General features: G+C 48.8%; 2 protein-coding genes and 1 long non-coding RNA gene across 8 annotated transcripts in view; 2 read left to right on the top strand and 1 right to left on the bottom strand.

Annotated features, from left to right (window-relative positions):
- The window catches only part of SAG (S-antigen visual arrestin), a 40,449-nt gene extending 33,056 nt beyond the window's left edge, over positions 1–7,393 (top strand). The window contains exons 14-16 of one of the 2 annotated variants that reach the window (XM_032277872.1): positions 3,056–3,111; positions 6,745–6,754; positions 7,148–7,393. In XM_032277872.1, the coding sequence (XP_032133763.1) occupies positions 3,056–3,111; positions 6,745–6,754; positions 7,148–7,250 (169 nt within the window). In that variant the 3' untranslated portion in view covers positions 7,251–7,393. The remainder of the gene's footprint in view (positions 1–3,055; positions 3,112–6,744; positions 6,755–7,147) is intronic. The other variant, XM_032277873.1, reaches the window with a different exon arrangement.
- LOC116551630 lies at positions 1,808–19,286 on the bottom strand. The gene is made up of 3 exons (XR_004269024.1): positions 19,120–19,286; positions 6,607–6,617; positions 1,808–1,819 (listed from the first exon to the last, which is right to left on the bottom strand). It is a non-coding gene; the product is annotated as an uncharacterized LOC116551630 (long non-coding RNA).
- Positions 14,951–20,622, top strand: part of DGKD (diacylglycerol kinase delta) — a 109,775-nt gene continuing 104,103 nt past the window's right edge. For 2 of the 5 annotated variants that reach the window (XM_032277859.1, XM_032277858.1), the window contains exon 1: positions 16,130–17,777. In XM_032277859.1, the coding sequence (XP_032133750.1) occupies positions 17,550–17,777 (228 nt within the window). In that variant the 5' untranslated portion in view covers positions 16,130–17,549. The other 3 variants (XM_032277860.1, XM_032277861.1, XM_032277867.1) reach the window with 3 other exon arrangements.

The raw sequence follows: 20,622 nt of genomic DNA, 5'->3' as shown, positions 1-20,622 counted from the left end.
ACTGCTTCCTGAGTTCAAGTGGTCCTCCTGCCTCAGTCTCCTGAGTAGCTGGGATTACAAGTGTGTGGCATGACACCTGGCTAATTTTTGTAGACAGGGTTTCACCATGTTGGCCAGGCTGGTCTTGAACTCCTGATCTCCAGTGATCCTTCTGCCTTGGCCTCCCAAAGTGCTGGGACTACAGGTATGAGCCACCATACCTGGCATAAATTTTACCATTTTAACCATTTTATTTTATTTTTTGAGATGGAGTCTTGCTCTTTTGCCCAAGCTGGAGTGCAGTGGCATGATCATGGCTCACTGCAACCTCTGCTTCCTGGGTTCAAGTGATTCTCTTCCCTCGGCCTCCCAAGTAGCTGGAATTACAGGCACACACCACTATGCCTGACTAATTTTGTAATTTTAGTAGAGATGGGTTTTTACCGTGTTACCCAGGCTAGTCTTGAATTCCTTACCTTAAGTGATCCACCTGCCTTGGCCTCCCAAAGTGCTAGGGTCACAGGTGTGAGCCACTGCGCCTGGTCTTCACCATTTTAAAGTGCACAATTTGGTGACGTTAAGCATGTTTATGCTGTTATGCAACCATCACCACTATCCAGTTCCAGAACATTTTTATCACCCAAAAAGGAAATCTCACCCCCATTAACCAGTCACTCTCCTTTCCCCTCTCTATAGTCCCTGGCATAACTGCTAATCTGTTTCTATCTCTGTAGATTTGCCTGTTCTGGATATTGTGTGTAAATGGATTCATACAATATGTGGCCTTTTGTTACTAGTTTCTTTCACTTAGCTTAGTGTTATTAGCATAAGGTGTATCCATGTTGTAGCATGTACTAGTACTCCAATCCTTTTTATGGCTCAGTAATATTCCATTGCATGGATATACCACATTTTGTTTATCCCATTCAACTATTGATGGACATTTGGGTTGTTTCTACCTTTTGGTATTGCAAATAGTGATGGCTGCCTTTTAAATTATGCACAAAAAAGCGGCAAGTTAAGAAATGTTTGAGACAGGCATTAAGCTTATGTCCCCCATCATCCCAACTCTTCTCATCTCCTTCCCTCACCTGGAGCCCAGGTTCCACCTTTACTTTTAGACCTAGCTGCTCCTGGGTCTGATGAGTGTGCTTCATTATAAAAAGAGGTGCTTGGTCTGGAGGTAAGCCTTGGGTAGAAGGCCCTGGGTCCTGGGTGAAGTGAGGAGTAACTCTGGTTTTTTGATCTCCTCTCCCCACCTTTCTATTTGTCCTTTCTCTAAATTTCCCTTCTACTACCTTCCTTTGTTTTTGTTTTTTTGTTTTTATTTTTCAAACAGAGTCTCACTTTGTTGCCCAGGCTGGAGTGCAGTGATGCAATCTTGGCTCACTGCAACCTCCATCTCCCTGGTTCAAGCAATTCTCCTGTCTCAGCCTCCTGAGTAGCTGGGATTACAGGCGTGCATCACCACACCTGGCTAATTTTTGTATTTTTATTAGAGACAGGGTTTCACCATATTGGTCAGGCTGGCCTCGAACTCATGATCTCTGCTGAACCACCGCACCCGGCCCTTCGTTTTATATAAATTCCAAGGCTGGGCATGGTAGCTCATACCTGTAATCCCAGCACTTTGGGAGGCTGAGGTGGGAGGATCACTTGAGGTCAGGAGTTTGAGACCAGCCTGACCAACATGGTGAAACCCTGTCTCTACTAAAAATACAAAAATTAGCTGGGGGTGGTGGCTCACGCCTATAATCCCAGCTATTCAGGAGACTGAGGCAGGAGAATTACTTGAACCCGGGAAGTGAAGGTTGCAGAAAGCTAAGATCATGCCATTGCACTCCAGCCTGGGCAGTAAGAGTGAGATTCCATCTCAAAAAAAAAAAAGTTTGTTTACACTGTGTTAAAAAAAAAATACAAGTCACCCCACAGCCCTTTAGCTTTTGGAATTCAGTGGATCATGCTCATCTCTGTTCTGCCCTGTAGCAAGAGATTGTGCCCAACCAGCAACATAACAGCCTTGCAGAAATTTTAACATATTAAACATGGTGTACATTGTTGCGAAGAATGTATTTTAAAAATCCTTTCTCCAGGATTTCACCTCTTCTCCACCCCCAATATCACGGTACCTCCTAAATAGGAGTAAGGGAAACCTAAATAGACTAGCTGCCTTAGCCATGTCTGTGTAAGTGAAGTGACTGGAATACCTTCACAATTTCTACTTGATCATTTCTGTTTTGTTTTGTTTTGTTTTAAATCCCACTGCAAGCTGGGCATGGTGGCTCATGCCTGTAATCCCAGCACTTCGGGAGGCCTAGGCAGGTGGATCACCTGAGGTCAGGAGTTCGAGACCAGCCTGACCAATACGGTGAAATCCCATCTCTACTTTTTAAAAACACAAAAATTAGCCAGGCATGATGACATGCATTTGTAGTCCCAGCTACTTGGGAGGCTGAGACAGGAGAATTGCTTGAACCCGGGAGGTGCAGGCTGCAGTGAGCCAAGATTGTGCCACTGCACTCCAGCCTGGGCAACAGAGTGAGACTCCCATCTTAAAAAAAAAAAAAAAAAAAGGCCGGGCATGGTGGCTCAAGCCTGTAATCCCAGCACTTTGGGAGGCCAAGGCGGGTGGATCACGAGGTCAAGAGATCGAGACCATCCTGATCAACACGGTGAAACCCCGTCTCTACTAAAACTACAAAATATTAGCTGGGCATGGTGGCGCGTGCCTGTAATCCCAGCTACTCAGGAGGCTGAGGCAGGAGAATTGCCTGAACCCAGGAGGCGGAGGTTGCGGTGAGCTGAGATCGCGCCATTGCACTCCAGCCTGGGTAACAAGAGCGAAACTCCGTCTCAAAAAACAAAACAAAACAAAACAAAACAAAAAACAAAAAAACAGAACAACAACAAAAAAAAATCATACTGCATTGTCTTTCATCTTGGGCCTGGGGATCTTTTGTGATCTCTGCAGCCATAGGTCTTTGCTGGTTGTTTATAAAAGTGTGTATGTCTGTGTGTGTGTGTGTGTGTGTGTGTGTGTGTGTGTTCTCACCAATCTTCATTTTTTTTTTTCTAGTGAAGTTGCCACTGAGGTCCCATTCCGCCTCATGCACCCTCAGCCTGAGGACCCAGGTCAGTTATGTCAGTTTTTGGCTTTCTTTAGTTATTTACTACTTGCAGATTTATTATTGATTTATTTCTAGTCCTTCTTGACCATACCTCAGAGCATGGGAATGGCCAGGTATAAGAGATTCCATGTCATCTACAAGGCAATAGTCTGGTGGGAAGGGAGTCTGTTCAGTGCTGAGCCGGGTAGTTTATCCTTGCTCCTGGACAGCAACAATCTCCTTAGGTTTTATCAAGAACGATTTAAAAGCAGAAGCTCTGCTGTCAACAGACCTGGATTTAGACTTAAAGATGATTTAGGTAAAAACTTAATTTGAGAGCACGAGGCTTTTACATTTCATTTGGAAATGAAAGCCTTCATGTTTCATTTGAGAACATTAACAGGCATTTAAAAGAAGATAATTTTTTTTTTGAGACGGAGCCTCACTCTGCCACCCAGTCTTCTGGAGTGCAGTGGCATGATCGAGCTCACTGCAGCCTCGACCTCCTGGGCTCAAACCATCCTCCTACCTCAGCCTCTGAAGTAGCTGGAACTACAGGCATGCCACCACCTATAGCTAATTTTTTTGATTTTTAGTATCTTACCATGTTGCTCAGGCTAGTCTTGAACTCCTGAGCTCAAGTGATTCTCTTGCCTCATCTTCCCAATGTGCTGGGATTACAAGCGTGAGCCACCTGGCTGAAGACAACTGTTTTTTGTTTGTTTGTTTGTTTGTTTGTTTTTTTGAGATGGAGTCTCACTCTGTCACAATCTCGGCTCACTACAACCTCCGCCTCCTGGGTTCAAGTGATTCTCGTACCTCAGCCTCCCAAATAGCTGGCATTACTGGTGCCCACCACCACACCAGGCTAATTTTGTATTTTTATTAGTGAGGGACTTTCACCATGTTGGCCAGGGTGGTTTTGAACTCCTGACATCAGCTAATCCACTGCTTCGGCCTCCCAAAGTGCTGGGATTACAGGCATGAGCCACTGCGCCCGGCCTGAAGATAACTATTTTTGACAGTGGCAGTTATGGTAAGGATACAAAAAATACTAGAAAAGAGGATCAGGCTGGGTTCCTGACACCTCAGCTCATTTGAATTGTAAATCTACTGGCTCTTGTATGGATGTGACATGAGCAATAGTTGTATGACTCTGAGAACATACTAGAAACCACTGGACTGTTCACTGTGAAAAGGTAAATTGTGTGGTATATGAATTTGATCCGAATCACTCTCTTTCTAAAAAGGTAAATGAAGCAGCAAAAATAATATAGGTGCAATCTCAGAAATTCTGAAGAAACATTCTCTTTGCGTGAAGGCAGCTTAGTTGACAGGAAAGGAAAAGAGATCTGTCTAAATGAGAACTCTCCACCGGTACAGGAATAAGGACTGCTTTAAGTGAAAGTGGTAAACAAGCAGTGTTTATTTTTCTCAGACTTTACAAATAACTTTTCTATATTGATAGTCAGATGCCATTTAAACATTAGAATGAGTCCCCCTCCCATTCATTTTAGGTTTTGTCCCAAAAACCTGGGATTACAGGCATGCACCACCACGCCCGGCTAATTTTGTATTTTTAGTAGAGATGGGGTTTTGCCATGTTGGCCAAACTAGTCCCAAGCTCCTGGCCTCAGGTGATCTGCCCACTTCAGCACCCAAAGTGCTGGGATTATAGGTGTGAGCCACCATGCCCGACCTGACTTGCTTTTTAAAGATTCTTTCTCCATATACAACTTTCATGTTCCAGCCATTATGGCCTTGACAGTGAACATATCACAGTGTCAGGATAAAACAATGATCTTTTGTACTATGAGATTTCTGGGAGCAAAGGTTAAGACAAATCACCTCATGGTTGCACAATTCTGATTTCTAGAGATAGATGAGTCACCAAACGTCATCTCTCCTGTCTTCTCTGCCTAGTCCTCGGCTCCCTGAGTCTAGGCTGGTAAGATTCTAAGCAGAGAAAGCATGAGCTGTATGTAGTTAGCCCTGCTGGAGCCTGGGGGCCAAGTAATTTGTGTGTAATAAGTGCCGTGACATGCTACCAAGCTTTTATTGTTCCCTGTCGAGAGCATCTCTACTGAACCAGAAGATGCTGATTTGATTCTTCCTTATTGCCTACCTCTTCAAGGCTGATGGTCCCACTTAGTGTAATTTCCTTGCTTGGCACTGTGGGCTGCAGAGTATTTCTTGCCCAGGGAATGTTTTGACAAGCTAGCCTCTCTAGGGCCCTGTATGTAGCGACCCTCATAGACACTCTCTCCCAGTGCTGGCTGCCAGCTGGGCACCAGAGACGAGAGCAGGAGCTCACCATCAAATCACCACTGTGCTCCCTAAAACTAGGTGGGCAGAAAGCTAAAAAAAATAAAATAAAAGACACCAAAAAAAACCCCCATTCATATTAATAGCAATTAGTCTGGGGATATAAAACATGTGAAAACCCAACAGCAACAAAATCAGTGTGTTCACAGAAATGGAAAACTGTGTGGCTGGGATTGGTCCTCAGCTTTAATGCACCCCCTAACCCTGGGATGCTGGGGAACGTCAAGTCCCAGGTCTCAGCCCTCCGAAGCCTGACAGACGGAGGTGGGCAGGGGGCACACTCTCATAGCACCCTGGCGACTCTGGCCTCAATGGTCCACAGGACACAGAAGGAGAAATACTTTGAAAGGAGAAGTGACTGGCCGGGCGCAGTGGCTCATGCCTGTAATCCTAGCACTTTGGGAGGCTGAGGCAGGTGGATCACTTAAGGTCAGGAGTTTGAGACCAGCCTGGCCAATGTGGTAAAACCCCATTTCTACTAAAAATATAAAAATTAACCAATCATGGTGGTGGGCACCTGTAATGCCAGCTACTTGGGAGGCTGAGGCAGGAGAATCACTTGAACCCAGGAGGTGGTGGTTGCAGTGAGCTGAGATTGCACCATTTCACTCCTGCCTGGGCAATAGAGTGAGACTCTATTTCAAAAACTAAATAAATAAAAAATAAGAAAGGAGAAGCAACATCAAAGGGGGCAAGGCTGATCAGGGAAAGCATCCTAGAGGCGAGACTGAGGGGGATTCATTTGAGGAAGTGAGGGTTGCGGCACATTGTAAAGGAAGCAGTGGTTTAAAATACAAGGAGAGGCCGGGCATGGTGGCGCATGCCTGTAATCCCAGCACTTGGGAGGCCGAGGCGGGCAGATCACTTGAGGCCAGAAGTTTGAGATCGGCCTGGCCAACATGGTTGAAGCCAGGTCTCTACTAACAATACAAAAATTAGCCAGGCATAATGGCGAATGCCTGTAAGCCCTCCTACTCGGGAGGCTGAGGCATGAGGATGTCTTGGAACCAGGAAGCAAAGGTTGCAATGAGCCGAGATCGTGCCACTGCATTCCAGCCTGGGTGAGAGAGCGAGACTTGGTCTCAAAAATAAAATAAAATGCAAGGAGAAAAGCTGTTGAAGTGGGAAAGGCAGGGAGGCAAGAATTACATGCAGTGATCATGAATTACTTATATCTAAGCCTTATCTCTCGAACTGTAGCATCACCTAAAAGGTAGACATTTTCTAGGTACAGCTTTGATATAGAATTTATACTAACAGATCTCTCTCTCTCTCTCTCTCTCTCTCTCTCCCCCCCCCCCCCCCCCCCCCCCCCTTTATTCCATGCTTACAGCTAAGGACAGGTGAATGAACCTTTTGAACGTGGCCCTGACTTGCCCTGTGTCCTGGGACCTTCTCCTCCAGCACAGACCCCTCTTTGAGCCTTTGCGCATATCCCAAGCTCTCAGCCGGCTCAGGAGGCACATCCGCTACTTCCCTTCCACTCCCTAGAGCTGAAGGCGTGCACATTCCATTACACTGAGTGTGCTTGCTCACTCTGCAGGTGCCTTCGTTCTCTCCCATTGGTGCTAGTTAAAGGAACTTTAAACGAAGCCATGAGGAAAATGGCATGCTCCCATGTTCTATCATGGGGAAAACCTTGATCAGTTCTTTTGTTGCAAAAAGATCAAGGATCTTGTTCCAGTTTCAGCATCAAAGAGCGTGCAATGATCAAAATGTTGTTTGTTTTATTTTAGTTATCAGGATGCAAATTTAGTTTTTGAGGAGTTTGCTCGCCAGAATCTGAAAGATGCAGAAGCTGAGGAGGGGAAGAGAGACAAGAATGACGATGATGAGTGAAGGCGTCGGCTCAGGGTGCCGGGAAATGGCCTGTAGTTACCAGTGCAACGAGCAAAGCCCCACAGTTTAGTCCTTTGGAGTTATGCTAAGTACGAAAAGATGAGTCTTCTTCCGGGAAATAAAGCTTGTCTGTTCTCCCCTGGGTCATGAGTTGATTGATTTGTTGGGGAGGCTGAGTTGATGACATGACACAGAAATGGCCACCTTTTGGGTCCCTGGAGTGGAGGCTGGAGAGGAGGCCAGCCTTCCACAGAAGGGCTCACTGCTGGTTCATCAGGGAGAGAAGGTATCTTGAAATCAATGTGCTCACCAGGTGGGGCCCTTGGTGTGTCCAGGGGCTTTCCCAGGGGTCCCAGTCTGAGCTGTTTTTCTGGGAACAGTGTGTATGTTTCTTTTCTTTTTTTTTTAATTTTTGAGACAGAGTGTCCCTCTTGTTGCCCAGGCTGAAGTGCAGAGCTGCGATCTTGGCTCACTGCAACCTCCACCTTCTGGGTTCAAGTGATTCTCCTGTCTCAACTTCCTGAATAGATGGGATTACCGGCATGCCACCATGCCCAGCTAATTTTTTGTATTTAGTAGAGACAGTTTCCCATGTTGGCCAGGCTGTTCTCGAACTCCTGACCTCAGGTGATCTGCCCACCTCACCCTCCCAAAGTGCTGGGATTACAGGCCTGAGCCACTGCCCACAGCCCAGTGTGTATGTTTCTAATTACCTGACCCATCCCAACTTCCAGGCCCCTAAAGAGCCTCCTAAGTTAAACAGGGCAGAAAACACATGTGGACAAAAATACTCTTTGTTACTGACTGATTCAACTTTTGGGTCCAGGTGCCCGTTTGAGCTTTGGATTGTTGGGTAAGTTCCATTCAATGCAAGGAACAAAATCAGATTCGGTTAACTTAAGGTGGGGAGAAGGAATGTAGTGGGAGGACCCTGTTGTGGTCAGAGAACTGAAGGATGAACCTGAGCTGCCAATCAGAGAAGCCCCAGGGGTCAGGAACCCAGTCTCCGGAACAGCCATTCATGCGGCTCAGCACCACACACTCCCAGCTCTGCATCTCTCGGCCCCGGTGGGCAGTTCTTGGGAAGGAGAATCCAACTGGCTCAGTTTTGGCTGGGAGGATCAACACCCTGTGGCCAGTGATGACAGAGCCCAGCCCTGGAGATGGAGTGCCCCAGAAAAAAGGGTTGATTGTGAGTCACATGGGCTTCCCTACAGTGTGCTTCCCTGAGACTGGGCATGAAAGGCAGAGGAGAGGGCACTCTGAGTGTCAGGGAGGAAGGTGAGCTGCATGTGGAGGAGGGATAAGAGAGGGGACACCAGGGGCCTTTCCTTTGTGGGGTCCCTTCCCATCCTGAGGCACTCACCAGGCCTGCTACTGATGGCAAAGATAGTGAACAGGCTCATGGTGGCCCAGGAGTGGATTGGGGATATGTTGGCTCTGGCCCATGCTTTAAGGGAGCAGGGTGAAGGGGGTTGGAGATTTCTCCACAGTTCAACCCACTCATAGAAGTTTCCCAATGGTTTAGCAGGATTCCAGCTATTTGGGTCCTGGATATTGGGAGTTAGATAAGGAGGCTCCACTTGGAAAGCCTGGATGGGATCCCAGACCAAGCGAGATGTGGACCTGTGTGTTGACTCAGGCATCCAGGGGTTGGGAGGAGGATTTATAATACCTTAGACTACAGGTGGAAGATTGGTCCTTCAGCTCTGCGTTAGCAGGATCAGACAGAGTCCCTCGTTCTTTTTCTCTCCTGTGCTAAGGCAACGGTGCATAACTATTCCAACCCGTGCCCCTCTCAGGGCACCCAGGCAAGGGACGGCCAGGGTGGCACGCTCCTCTGGGGATTCCCAAAGCTGTTCTCCATTGCACTGAGCCCTGCCCCTGCCCTCTGCCACAGCGCACAGCCTGCTGTGTTTAGTCCTGCTAGAGCTCTCGGGCTAGCCAGACTGGGATTCTGCCCTGCAGTGCCTGGTGAGAGGACCAGCCTGTTGGTTCCTGCATTGCTTGACCCCAGGACATCCTAAGTCAGGGTGGACGTTAATAAGCCCGACCTTTGGAACTGTGTGGGTGAGACAGCCAGAGGGAAGGGCTGGAAGGCCAATCCCTGGAGACCAGAGATCAGAACAGGCCTTGCCCTCCAAGTTATTTTGGTGCCAGAACGTCCCGATACGCCCTCCAGGTGCTGGCTTGTTTATGGCCTGCAGCTGGCCACCCTGGGGAGGGAGTTGGGGAAGGAAGTGAGCAGCCAGTTGCCCTGAGCGGGATGTGGAACCTTGGCTCAGCTCAGCCTACACATTTGTCGGGCTGTCTACTGGCATGTACAGTCCCTTGGTATCAGAAGGCAGGAAGTCTGTGTGCAGGTTGGATGTGTGGCCCAGGGTTTTTGGGACAGATGCAGTGCAAGAAACGGAGTAAGAGCAGTTGAAAGTGCTGCACAGAGAAAGTTCTAAGGGCTGGGGAACGGGGATCCCTGCCATTGATGGAGAGCCTGCCTTGTGCCAAGAACTTCACATCTGACACCTAACCATTCCAATAGTACTTGTAAATCAGTAGCGTCATTCACATTCATTAGACAAGGAAATTGGGATTCAGAGAGGTTATGTATCTCATGCAAGGTCAATGAGAGTTAAGGCTTGAATGCTGGTGTCCCTGAGTCTATTAGCAGACCTTTGCCCACTGTATGGTGCTGAATGGAAGTAGGGAGTTTGGTGGAGTGTGGGGGGCGGGAGATTAACATTTAGGATTCAATAACTGCCCTTGCTATTTTTTTTCCGTTGAAATTTTCAGGCCAGGCGCAGTGGCTCATGCCTGTAATCCCAGTGCTTTGGGAGGCCGAGGTGGACGGATCACAGGGTCAGGACTTCGAGACCATCCTGGCCAACATGGTGAAACCCTGTCTCTACTAAAAATACAAAAAATTAGGTGGGCATGGTGGTAGGTGCCTGTAATCCCAGCTACTCGGGAGGCTGAAGCAGGAGAATCGCTTGAACCGGGAGGCAGAGGTTGCCCTGAGCTGAGATTGCACCATTGCACTGTAGCCTGGGCAACAGGAGGAGACTCTGTCTCAAAAAAAGCAAAAGAAAAAAAAAGAAAGAAATGTTCTTTTCTTTTCTTTTTTAAAGTAGAGACAAGGTTTCACCATGTTGGTCAGGATGGTCTCAAACCCCTGACCTTGTGATCCACCTGCCTCAGCCTCCCAAAGTAAATTTTCATTGAGATAATTGCAGATTCACATGCAAGTGTAAGGAGTAATACAGAGAGAACCTAGGAACCCTTTACCCAATTTCCTCCTGTGGCCACATTGTGTAAAGCTACAAGTACGATATCACACCGGGGTATCAACATGGGTGCAGTCGACCCATCTGACTCAGATCTCCACAACCAGTCTTGTACTAGCGTGTGGATTTAGTTCTCTACAATTTTGTCACATGAGTGGTTAATTTCTTTCTAGGGTGTCTGTTTTCCTCCTCCTTTAACATTTAAAACAACTGTCTTCCAGTTTAATTTCACAGGACTGAGTCGCAATTACTGATCTTCGAGGAGTAGGGCAGGTGGGAGGTGGGAGTTGGGGACGTTTGGAAATGTGTGTGGTGGTTTTTGGTTTTCACATGCTTGGGGACCAGAAGGTATATGTCACATGCAGTGGAGAAATGTCCTGCTTCAAATGTCAATCATGACCCTGGTTCAGGGTAAACATTGGATGATTCCCATGTTTTCAAGTTTCCCGTTTATATTCTCCAGTGTGAAGCGGTTCTTTCTGACAAGAGTTGCACCTCTTCACTGACATGTCACGAAGAAGGATTAGGTTGGACGTGAAGTGTGTTATTACCGCCACCTTGATATGCCCTCAAGGTGGGGTAAGCTCAGGGAGCAGACTGTCATTAGAGATGATTCATAGCATGACTCATTCAATAAAGAGGCACCGGAGGGAATGTGCTCTTCCAGGCCGCTGCTTTGGGGGAGTTGATGTCTCAGCCCTTCCTGAGATCTCCAGGGGAACCGCACTTCGCGCTCACCTCGAGAACAAAAAAGCGGCTTCATCATCAAAGAACGTTTATGCTGGAGTTTTCTTTAAGAACATCGTTCTTACCAAACCTAATCTTCTTTTTTTTTTTTTTATACACTTTTTATTAGGAATAGTTTTAGATTTACAGAAAAGTTGCAAAGATGTTATATTGAGGCACTCCACATCCAGAAGCCCATATTATTAGCGTTTTGCATTACTAGGGCACATTTGCCACACTGAATGACTCAAATTTTGTTTCCAGTAAAATAGACATATATTTCTATGATTAATTTAGGTCCAGGGGGCAGGCAGGTCCATGTGCAGGTTTGTTACATGGGTAAATTGCATGTCATGCGGGTCTGGTGTACACACACTTTTGTCACCGAGGTAATCAGCATACTAATCTCCACTAGGATGTTCTTCCTTCCTCACCCTCCTCCCACCGGGAATCAGTATTGACACACTACTATTAAACTAATGCCCCATACTGAATTCCGATTTCCTCAGCTTTTACCTAATGTCCTTTTTCTGTTCTGGGATCCCATGTGACGTTTAGTCATCATGTCTCCTTGGCTCCTCTTGGCTGTGACAATCTCAGTACTTTCTGGTAACTGCAGATTTCCTCCTCTCCAGCCACGGTTTCTGCTTCTTAACCGTCACGTTCATGCCCTTGCCTTCTTGCCTCGACAATGATGAGTTCTGGAGCCCAGATGTCCCCTGAGCTCCTAACAGGTGCAGGCAACAGCATTTTAATGGTCTCCCTGTTTCTACTTTTTTCTCCCCTCGGTCATTTTCTGCCCAGAGTTCCTCTGCTTTCCAAAACCCCCTTGGCAGCTCCAGTGTCCATGGGATTGAAAGCCTTGCCCCAGAGCAGGACACAGACGCTGCTCTTCGTCCTGGCGTGGCTGCTCACCTCCCTGCCTCCTGCAACACCTTGCCACCGGCTTCACCTAAATCCCTCATCACCCTCTCTGCTCACCTGGTAGGGGGTAGACTCCCCCTTTTTGTGTTTTCCTGGGAAGCTCCCTTCACATATGGCCTCTCCATTCCAATCCCAAACCCCGCTCAGGTCACCTGGCTCCCCCAAGGAATGAACTCTTTCTTCCCCTGTGCGTCCCCACCCCTCCTACGCTTTGCACACCCCCAGGGGTATGCCTCTGTGTATCACTCCACGTGTAGGTAGCCGATACAAGAGTCCCAACTCTGTGGGGAGGCCCAAGCCCTTGGCACCTGCATGAGTTCCCCAGGGCTGCCAGAGCACAGCATCACAGGCTGGGCTGCTTCCGTTACAGGAATTGACACTCTCAGTTCCCGTGGCTGGAAGTCCACGATCTCGGTGTTGGCAGCTGGGGTTCCATCCGAGGCCTCTCTCCCTGGCTTGTAGCTGCCATCTTCTCCCTGTGCCTTCACAGGGGCTGCCCTCAGTGCGTGTCTGTGTCCTCATCTCCTCTTCTTACGAGGACGCCAGTCATACTAAATTAGGGACCAGCCCCGAGACCTCATTTTAATTTCATTACCTTTTTGAAAACCTTAACTCCAAATACAGTCACATGATGAGGTCCTGGGGGTTAGGACTTCAACATATGAATTATAGGAGGACACAGTTCAGCATGTGACAGTGCCTTTTCTTTTTTTTTTTTTGAGATTGAGTTTTGCTCCTGTTGCCCAGGCTGGAGTGCAGTGGCATGATCTTGGCTCACTGCAACCTCTGCCTCTCCGGTTCAAGCGATTCTCCTGCCTCAGCCTCCCAAGTAGCTGAGAGTGCAGGCGTGAGCCACTGCACGCCGCTAATTTTTGTATTTTTAGTAGAGATGGGGTTTCTACATGTTCGTCAGGCTGATCTCGAACTCCTGACCTCAAGTGATCCACCCAACTCGGCCTCCCAGAGTGCTGGGATTATAGGTACGAGCTGCCACGCCTGGCCATAACAGTGCCTTTCTCTTCTCTTCCCTACAATGAGCTTCTTCAGAGCTCAGCTTCCTGGGTAAGCTAACCCTGCAGCACCAAGGGCTTGGGGATCACATGGTCTGGGTTCAAATCCTGCCTCTGGCACGCTTTGGGGGAGGTCTCTGAACCTCAGGCTTCAGGGGCTTCCTTCCCAGAATGAGACCATCACGCCTGCTCTGTGGGGCTCGGGTGAGGACTGGAATTGCTGGCCAAGTATCTGGCATGTGCCGGGTGCCTGGGACTGGAGCTGTCACTATCCTTGTGTGCTGCAGAACTTTCTGTGGGGATGGAAGAAGTGTTCTATATTTGTGCTATCCAGCGCGGCAGCTGCTAAGCCACATGCAGCTACTGAGCCCTTGAAATGTGGCCCGTGCGACTGAGGAACTGAATGCTTAATTTTAACTAATTGAAGTTTAAGTAGCCACGTGTGACTAGTGGCTATAGCACTCTGGTGCACCCTGGGGCCTTTGGCCTGTCCCACACTGTTCCTGCCTTTGGCCTTGTCCTCCTCTGTCCCAGCGGTGAGGCCATTTCCCTGGCCGTTTCCCCATGCCAGATGTTACTCTGCAGCCCCTGCTCACTGCCCAGGGCGGTGGGGCCAGCGCATGCTGACTGGCAGGCAGGGTCTCTAGCAGCAGCCCTTTGATGGGGTGAGGGCACACCTGGGCAGCCCTTACTGATTTGCCCCTCAGAGCAGGGCAGACAGGTGGACAGCATTTCCTCTGGATGGCACCAAGCCCTGCTCCACCTGGATGGCACCAAAAACTCAGCGGGTCTTGTCTCCAGAGGCACTTCCTCCTCTTCTGCTCTGAGCATGGCTGGACCCCACCCACCCCCTATCCAGCAGCACCCCCTGGGAAACATGGGGCGCGTTCTGGTCACCTGTGTCTTTCTTCAGTCGCTGGTCACGCCCCACCTGGATCTCAATCCACGTATCTATCTCTCAGCCTCTCGGTAATCCAGGGCTTCCACCTGCCCTGATTACTTCAAAGCCCAGATCCCAGCCCCAGCGTGGTGACCCAGCCCCGCCCAGGGTTAAATCCCTCAAGGGCCTCCTGCTGCCCTCCAGCCCCTTATCTGCTTTCCAAAGCCCGCTTTGACCTGCCTGCCCCAAGGCTCACATCTGAATGCCGTTTTTCTTGCTCTAAGCACCGGCTTCCCTTTCTTCCCCCCCCACACTTGTTCTTCCTTGCCTCCAGGCCTTTGCATAAATCTGATCTCTTCCTAGTCAGAACTCCAGCTCACATTTTCCATCCCTTCTTAACAACCGTTTTCTCAGGGAAGCCTTCCCAGATGCAGCGCTGCATCCCCGTTCTGGCGTCCCGAGGCCCGTTCGAGTACCGGGGTCTCTTTCCCGCACGCGCGTGTGCATTCGAGCTCGCCCCAAACTCGGCCACGCAAGGCTGGGCTGGACAGATGCGGCCCCGGGCTCCCAAGGGTTACCTACATTCTGATGGGGGAAAAGTAGAGATGTTTTAAGAAGTGAGCACAGAAACAGAAGAACATACACCGCATCCCAGGTAGAACACACAGAAGCCACGGCCCGCAGAGGTGGGTGGGGATGGCCCCGGGACGCCTCAGGTGGGGGCGGGGAGGGGTCGGGCGGCTCCGTCTGCAGCTGCGCGCACCGCCGGCAGGGGGCGCGGCGGGGAGAGGCGGGAGGCCGCCCCCACCGCCCCCGGCCCGGCCCGCCCTCGGCCCCGCCCCTCCCGCCGGCCCCGCCCCGCCCCCGCCCGCGGTGCGCGCGCTGGCCCGGCAGCATGGCGGCGGCGGCGGGCGCCCCTCCGCCGGGTCCGCCGCAACCGCCTCCGCCGCCGCCGCCGGAGGAGTCGTCCGACAGCGAGCCCGAGGCGGAGCCCGGCTCCCCGCAGAAGCTCATCCGCAAGGTGTCCACGTCGGGCCAGATCCGACAGAAGGTGAGCCCGCGGCGCGGCGGCCCGGGCGCGCGCCCCTCACGCCGCCGCAGCCCCGGCGGAGGCCCGTGGCCCTGCCAGAGCGGCCGCCCAGGCCTGGCCCGGCCCGGCCCGGCCCAGGGTCCTGTGGGCGTCACCGCTCCGGTCGAGCGCGCCCCGCCGCGGTAACGGGCCGGCGCCCCGGGCCGAGAGCGCGGCCCCCGACGGGCGGCGGGTGGCGGCAGGGCTGGGCTGGGGGCGCGCAGGTGGGCGCCCCAGGGGGTCGCGCGCTGGGCGGGGGGCGCGCGCCGAGGTGGGCCGCGAGGACCAGGAGGAAACAGGCCTGGATGCAGGGGGCTGCGCTCGTGTCACCGAGCGGGTCCCACACGGGGACTCGCGGCTGCGCCCCGCGGGCTTGCGCGGTCCCCAAACCCCGGTTCTGAGCGTTTCTCAGGAGCGGTCGGATGGTGTTCTGCGAGTGCCCTGCTGACTTCCCTGTGGTGCCCTCAGGAGACCTCTCGGACCCGGCTGCGAGGGAATCACCCCTTCACCCCTTCATCCCAAAAGGGAAGGAAGGGATGCCAGTTCGGTGACCGTCTCTCTCTGGATAGCTGGGACCGCGCACCCGCTTGGCACCCAACTCTCCACGGAGAACTCTGGACGCTAAATATTAGATAAAGACGCACGTCCTTTTTTGCAGGAGGAAAGTTGCACCGTTTGTTTTACCATTGTGCTTCCTGTTGAAAACTGCTTACGGTTTTTTGCTCCAGGTGAGCTCTCCCCGTTAGAACCCTGCGTCCTCAAGCAGGTGGCAGGACAGGTGGCCAAGAGCAGGCTGGGTCCATGGGGCAGCGCTGGCAGATCCGGTTGGCACGGACTTTCTCCTCCTGCTGCAGTGCGCTTTTCTTCCAGGGTGGGTTAGGTTCAGCCGGTCCCTTCACCGTGGGAGCTTTCTCTTCTGTCAGCCTTTGATACCTGCGATGGGGGAACCTGAGGTCCTAACATGTTACAAACAGGTTTGTTGTGAAGTGCTCCATTTATTCAGCAAATAGATACTGAACACCTGCTTTTTTCCGGGTATAACCGTAGCAGTAGTAATACTACTGATAGCAATGGCAAATAACAATTCTTCAATGCCTTCTATGTGCCAGGCACTTTCTTGGGTTAGTGTTACAGCGCTTCACGTGGTTAGCCTATTAGTACTGGTGAGAACCCAGTGAGTTGGATGCTGTCATCGCCGTCTTTTGAAATTGGAATAGAAATAGAGTCAAGGTGACATGACTTGCCCAGGGTGTCACAGGTCATAAATGTGGATCTGGATTGGAACCATGGTCAGGATCTTAAGATGGAAGGCAGTTTCTACACCTAGGGGTTCTCAGTCTAGTGGGGAGATGGATACCTGTGCACCTGACATGACAACATTGTAAGTGGTGTGGAAACTTGGGGCAGAGACCTGCCCTGGGGAGGTAGGAGGGGTTTCCTTTAAGGTGAGGTCTTGGGGGATACAGAGTTCGCCAGGCTAAGTGGGTGAGAAATGGCTTTCCACATATTTGAACATTGTGTCTAGAGCTTTAGGCACACCTGGGAAATGATCAGAAGTTGGACCAGAAGGTGGAGCACGTTGAGTAGACTTAGAGGTTGGAAGGGTAGGTGAGGGCTGAATTTCGAAGGGCTGGTTCTTTGAAGGGTTGGCATTTTGGCTTTGGGCAAGAGGTGGCCACAGAGGATTGTTCAGAGCATGGGGGTGGTGGATCAGATGTACTTTTGGGAAGATCTCCGAATAACCCTGAATGGTACTGATAGGAGTTGCTTTCTCCTGTTGCCCAGGCAAGGTACTGCCCAGTGTGGGGTAGATTATGTGGTTTACAAGGTTGATTAAGATCAAGATTGTATGGAGAGAGATTTGATTCCTAGGAGATTCCAGTGCTAGTTCAGAATTCTGTTCGTTAGGAGGTGTTTTGCTTTCCTTCTTTTTTCTCCTAAAACAATAGCTGCTATACCAGCTGTTCTGGTTGAGGAGGAGTGATGGGTAGACTGTTAAAAATACACCCTGAGGACTTAGAGCTTCTGAATACAGTCACATCTGCTGTACAGATAGCTTAAGGCTGATTTTTCTTTTGAGTTGTTAAGAGATTGTCAGAATGTGGGAATGCGAGGTTGACTGTGCAATAGCTCCATTTTTTTTTCCCAGCAGATAAGCCATTCACAAAATTTTTCTGGTATCTAGGGTACATAATAGAAATATCCAGAATGGTATGGAGTAGCAGTCTGAGTCTAAAAAAAAAAAAAAAACCAGAACTTTAAGTATTTAGAACAGAAGGAATGTAACGTAGGGGAGTGGTCACACAGGTGGTGGAAGAACTGAAAATGCAGCTGCAGTGAGGCAAGCCGGAGATGAGGCAGCAAGCAGGAAACCACTGCCACCTCTAAGCTGGAGGGTGAAGGAAGGAGATGGCATTTCAGATTCCAGGGACAGCTGTCACCCACCAAAAACTGGGGTCACAGGGGGTCCATCTGGCAGTGGCTGAAGCCTTGCAAGGGCACGGCTGCTGCTGCAGATGTACTGTTCCCCTGCTGCCTGGGAACCCCGGCCTTGCCAGGGTCACCCCCTCCACAGCTTGGACTGAAGCAGAAGGACAAAGAATGGATCTGAGGACCAGCTGGCCCAGGACCAGAACTGTATGTATGTCAGACTTTAAAAATATTAGTCTAGTGTAAGCCAGAGCTGTCTTTAAAAAAAAAAAAGTCTTAGGACAGTGCTCCTCAAATTTTAAGGTGCAGACCCATCCCCTAGGGATCTTGTTAAAATGATGACTGTGGTTGAGTAGGTCTAGGGTGGGGCCTTAGAATGCACATTTCTTTCTTTTTTTTGAGACAGGGTCTCACTTTGTCACCCAGGCTAGAGTGCAGTGGTGTGATGTCAGCTACTGCAACCTTTGCCTCCTGGGCTCAAGTGATTTTCCTGCCTCAGCCTCCTGAATAGCTGGGACTAGAGGCACATGCCACTATGCCTGGCTAATTTTTGTAGAGATGGAGTTTCACCATGTTGCCCAGGCTGGTCTCAAACTCCTGAGCTCAAGCAATAAACCCACCTCAGCCTACTAGGCTTGAGCTACTGCGCCCTGCAGAATATGCATTTCTAACAAGCTCCCAGAAGATGCTGATGCTGCTGGTCCATGGACCACACTTAGAACAGGGCACACATGTAAAAGAGAAGCCTCTCCAAACTCCAAATCTTTCTTCAGGTTATAAGTCTTTAGCATACTGAAAATTTGATGTGTGCAGATTTGTGATGGCCATTGATCAGTTTAGCGTTTCATGCATGTCTGATTTTTTCATATGTTCAAACTCTTTAGAGTTGAAACTGTCCCCAGCAGAGACATTACTTCATTTGTATTTCCTGGCCATAGTACACTGTAATGACTCTGTAGAACTGCATAGCTAGAATGGAAAAGAAGAAAATGGAGCTAATGCACCAACCAGTGCATTCACTAGCACATTATAAGGTATTTTGAAATTTCAGTAAAGAACCGTGTAATTCTGCGAAGCTATCAGTTAAAAGAGTTTAATTTGTTTAAATGTTTCTAAGAAGTTAACATTATTTTGGATATGAGCATGAAAGTGCCTGGATTCCTGATTTTAAATTTAAGCAAAGCATTTTTTCCCATTGTGAAACGAAGACTAGTAAAAATTAGGTAAATGGCTAAAGTTGTAAAAACTTAAAAAAAATACACCCCAGTTTTATTCGATATAATTCACGTAGCATACAGGTCACTCATTTAAAGCATATAGTTCAGTGGCTTTTAGTGTATTCACAGTTGTGTAACCATCACCACAGTCAGTTTCAGAACATTTTCATCACCCCATTTCCTCTCAACCCCACCAACTGTAGACAACCAGAATCTACTTTCTGTCTCTGTGTTTGCTGATTCTGGTCATTTTACATAAATGGAATCATACAATATGTGATCTGGCTTCTTTCACTTAGCATAATATTTTCAATGTTCATCAAAAAAAATACTTCATTTTTATTACTGGGTAATATTCCATTCTACAGATATACTGCATTGTATTTATCCATTTATCAGTTGATGGGCATTTGGGTTATTCTACTTTTTGGCTATTCTGCATAATGCTGCTGTGAACATTCATGTACATGTTTTTGTGTGGACATAGTTTTCATTTACCTTGGCTGTATACCTAGGAGTGGAATTGCTGGGCCATATGGTAACACTGCTGTACCATTTTACATTCCCACCAGCTGTGTATGAGAAGGGTTCCAGTTTTTCCACATCCTCGCCAGTACCTGTTATTATCTGTCTTTTGATAATAGCCATCCTAGTAGGTATGAAGTAATGTAAAAGGGTTTTAATGCGATTGTATGGTCGGATTTCAGAGTCTAAACTTTGGTGTCAGATGAAGTCGCCTCTGACCCTGCTCTTCTAGTTATGAAGCGTGTGAATGTGGACAGGGTGTCTAAACCTCCCCTAAGATTTGGTTTCCTCATCTGTAAACATGGAAAATATTAGTTCTTGGGTTGGTCGTAGTGACAGTAAATGTTAGTTGTGTGTTCCCGAGCCTCAGTTTCCGTGTCTGTAAAATAGAGATAACAGTTGCTATATCCATAAAGTAGGAATGGTGATGTTAACTCATGAAATTAAATGGGATAATCTGTGTAGGACACTTAACAGAGTGGCTGATGTATAAAGTGGTCACTAAATGGTTACTTTTGATTATTTTTTGTCTTTCTGATTATTCTTTTTGTATCCCAGATAGGAATCATTTCCCTGACTCCATTTTTCTCCAGTTCCAGCTAGTCTGAGTGAGTCTCCATCTCTGGCCTCCGGAAGAGCAAATAAAAACAAATCTGGCTGAAAATTAACAAATACCATTTTTAAAGAAATTGTTAATTTCCTGATTACTAGTGGGAATACCATGGGCTAGGCATTGTATTTTTTATTTCACTGGTCCAGTTTAACAGCAAATATTTGAGATCTTAACATTGCTAATTGTGTGAGGCGCTGGGGGTGTCTTATTGAGCAACAACATCAAAAAGGATTCCTGGAGGTGATTGAATGGAAGACCTTAATAAAACAAGCACATGGTTAATATAAAGTTGTGATGGGGACTGGTGCTGCTCAGGAGAAGGCCAGAGTGCTTTGAGAGGACATCACAGGTGAATTTGACCTGATATCAGGGAGGTCTGGGAAGGGCTTTTTGAGGGAGTAACTGGCTGAGGTCTGAAAGGTGAGCAGGGAGCAGTGACTTCTGCTTCTCGTAGTGGTGGGCTGAGTAACAGAGGAGCCATTCTGCTGAGCACAATCTGCTGATGAGTTGATGCTGAATTTCTGGACGAGGATCTGGGGAGGCCAAAGATCTGTGGAAGTAAGTGTGGTATTTGGGGCTGCTTTTGACTTTGGAATCTGTAGTGGGTTTGGCATTTCCACCAAATTTGGTCCGCCTAGAACTTCAGGATGCAGATATAATTAGATATTAGTTACGTATCTTTTAAAAATGTTTTCTT

This window comes from Sapajus apella, unplaced genomic scaffold (assembly GCF_009761245.1).
Source record: "Sapajus apella isolate SASKATOON/1434 unplaced genomic scaffold, GSC_monkey_1.0 scaffold10, whole genome shotgun sequence".
Taxonomy (NCBI): domain Eukaryota; kingdom Metazoa; phylum Chordata; class Mammalia; order Primates; family Cebidae; genus Sapajus; species Sapajus apella.
Note: the sequence above shows the minus strand (reverse complement) of the source record. Positions and strands in the feature narration are given on the sequence as shown.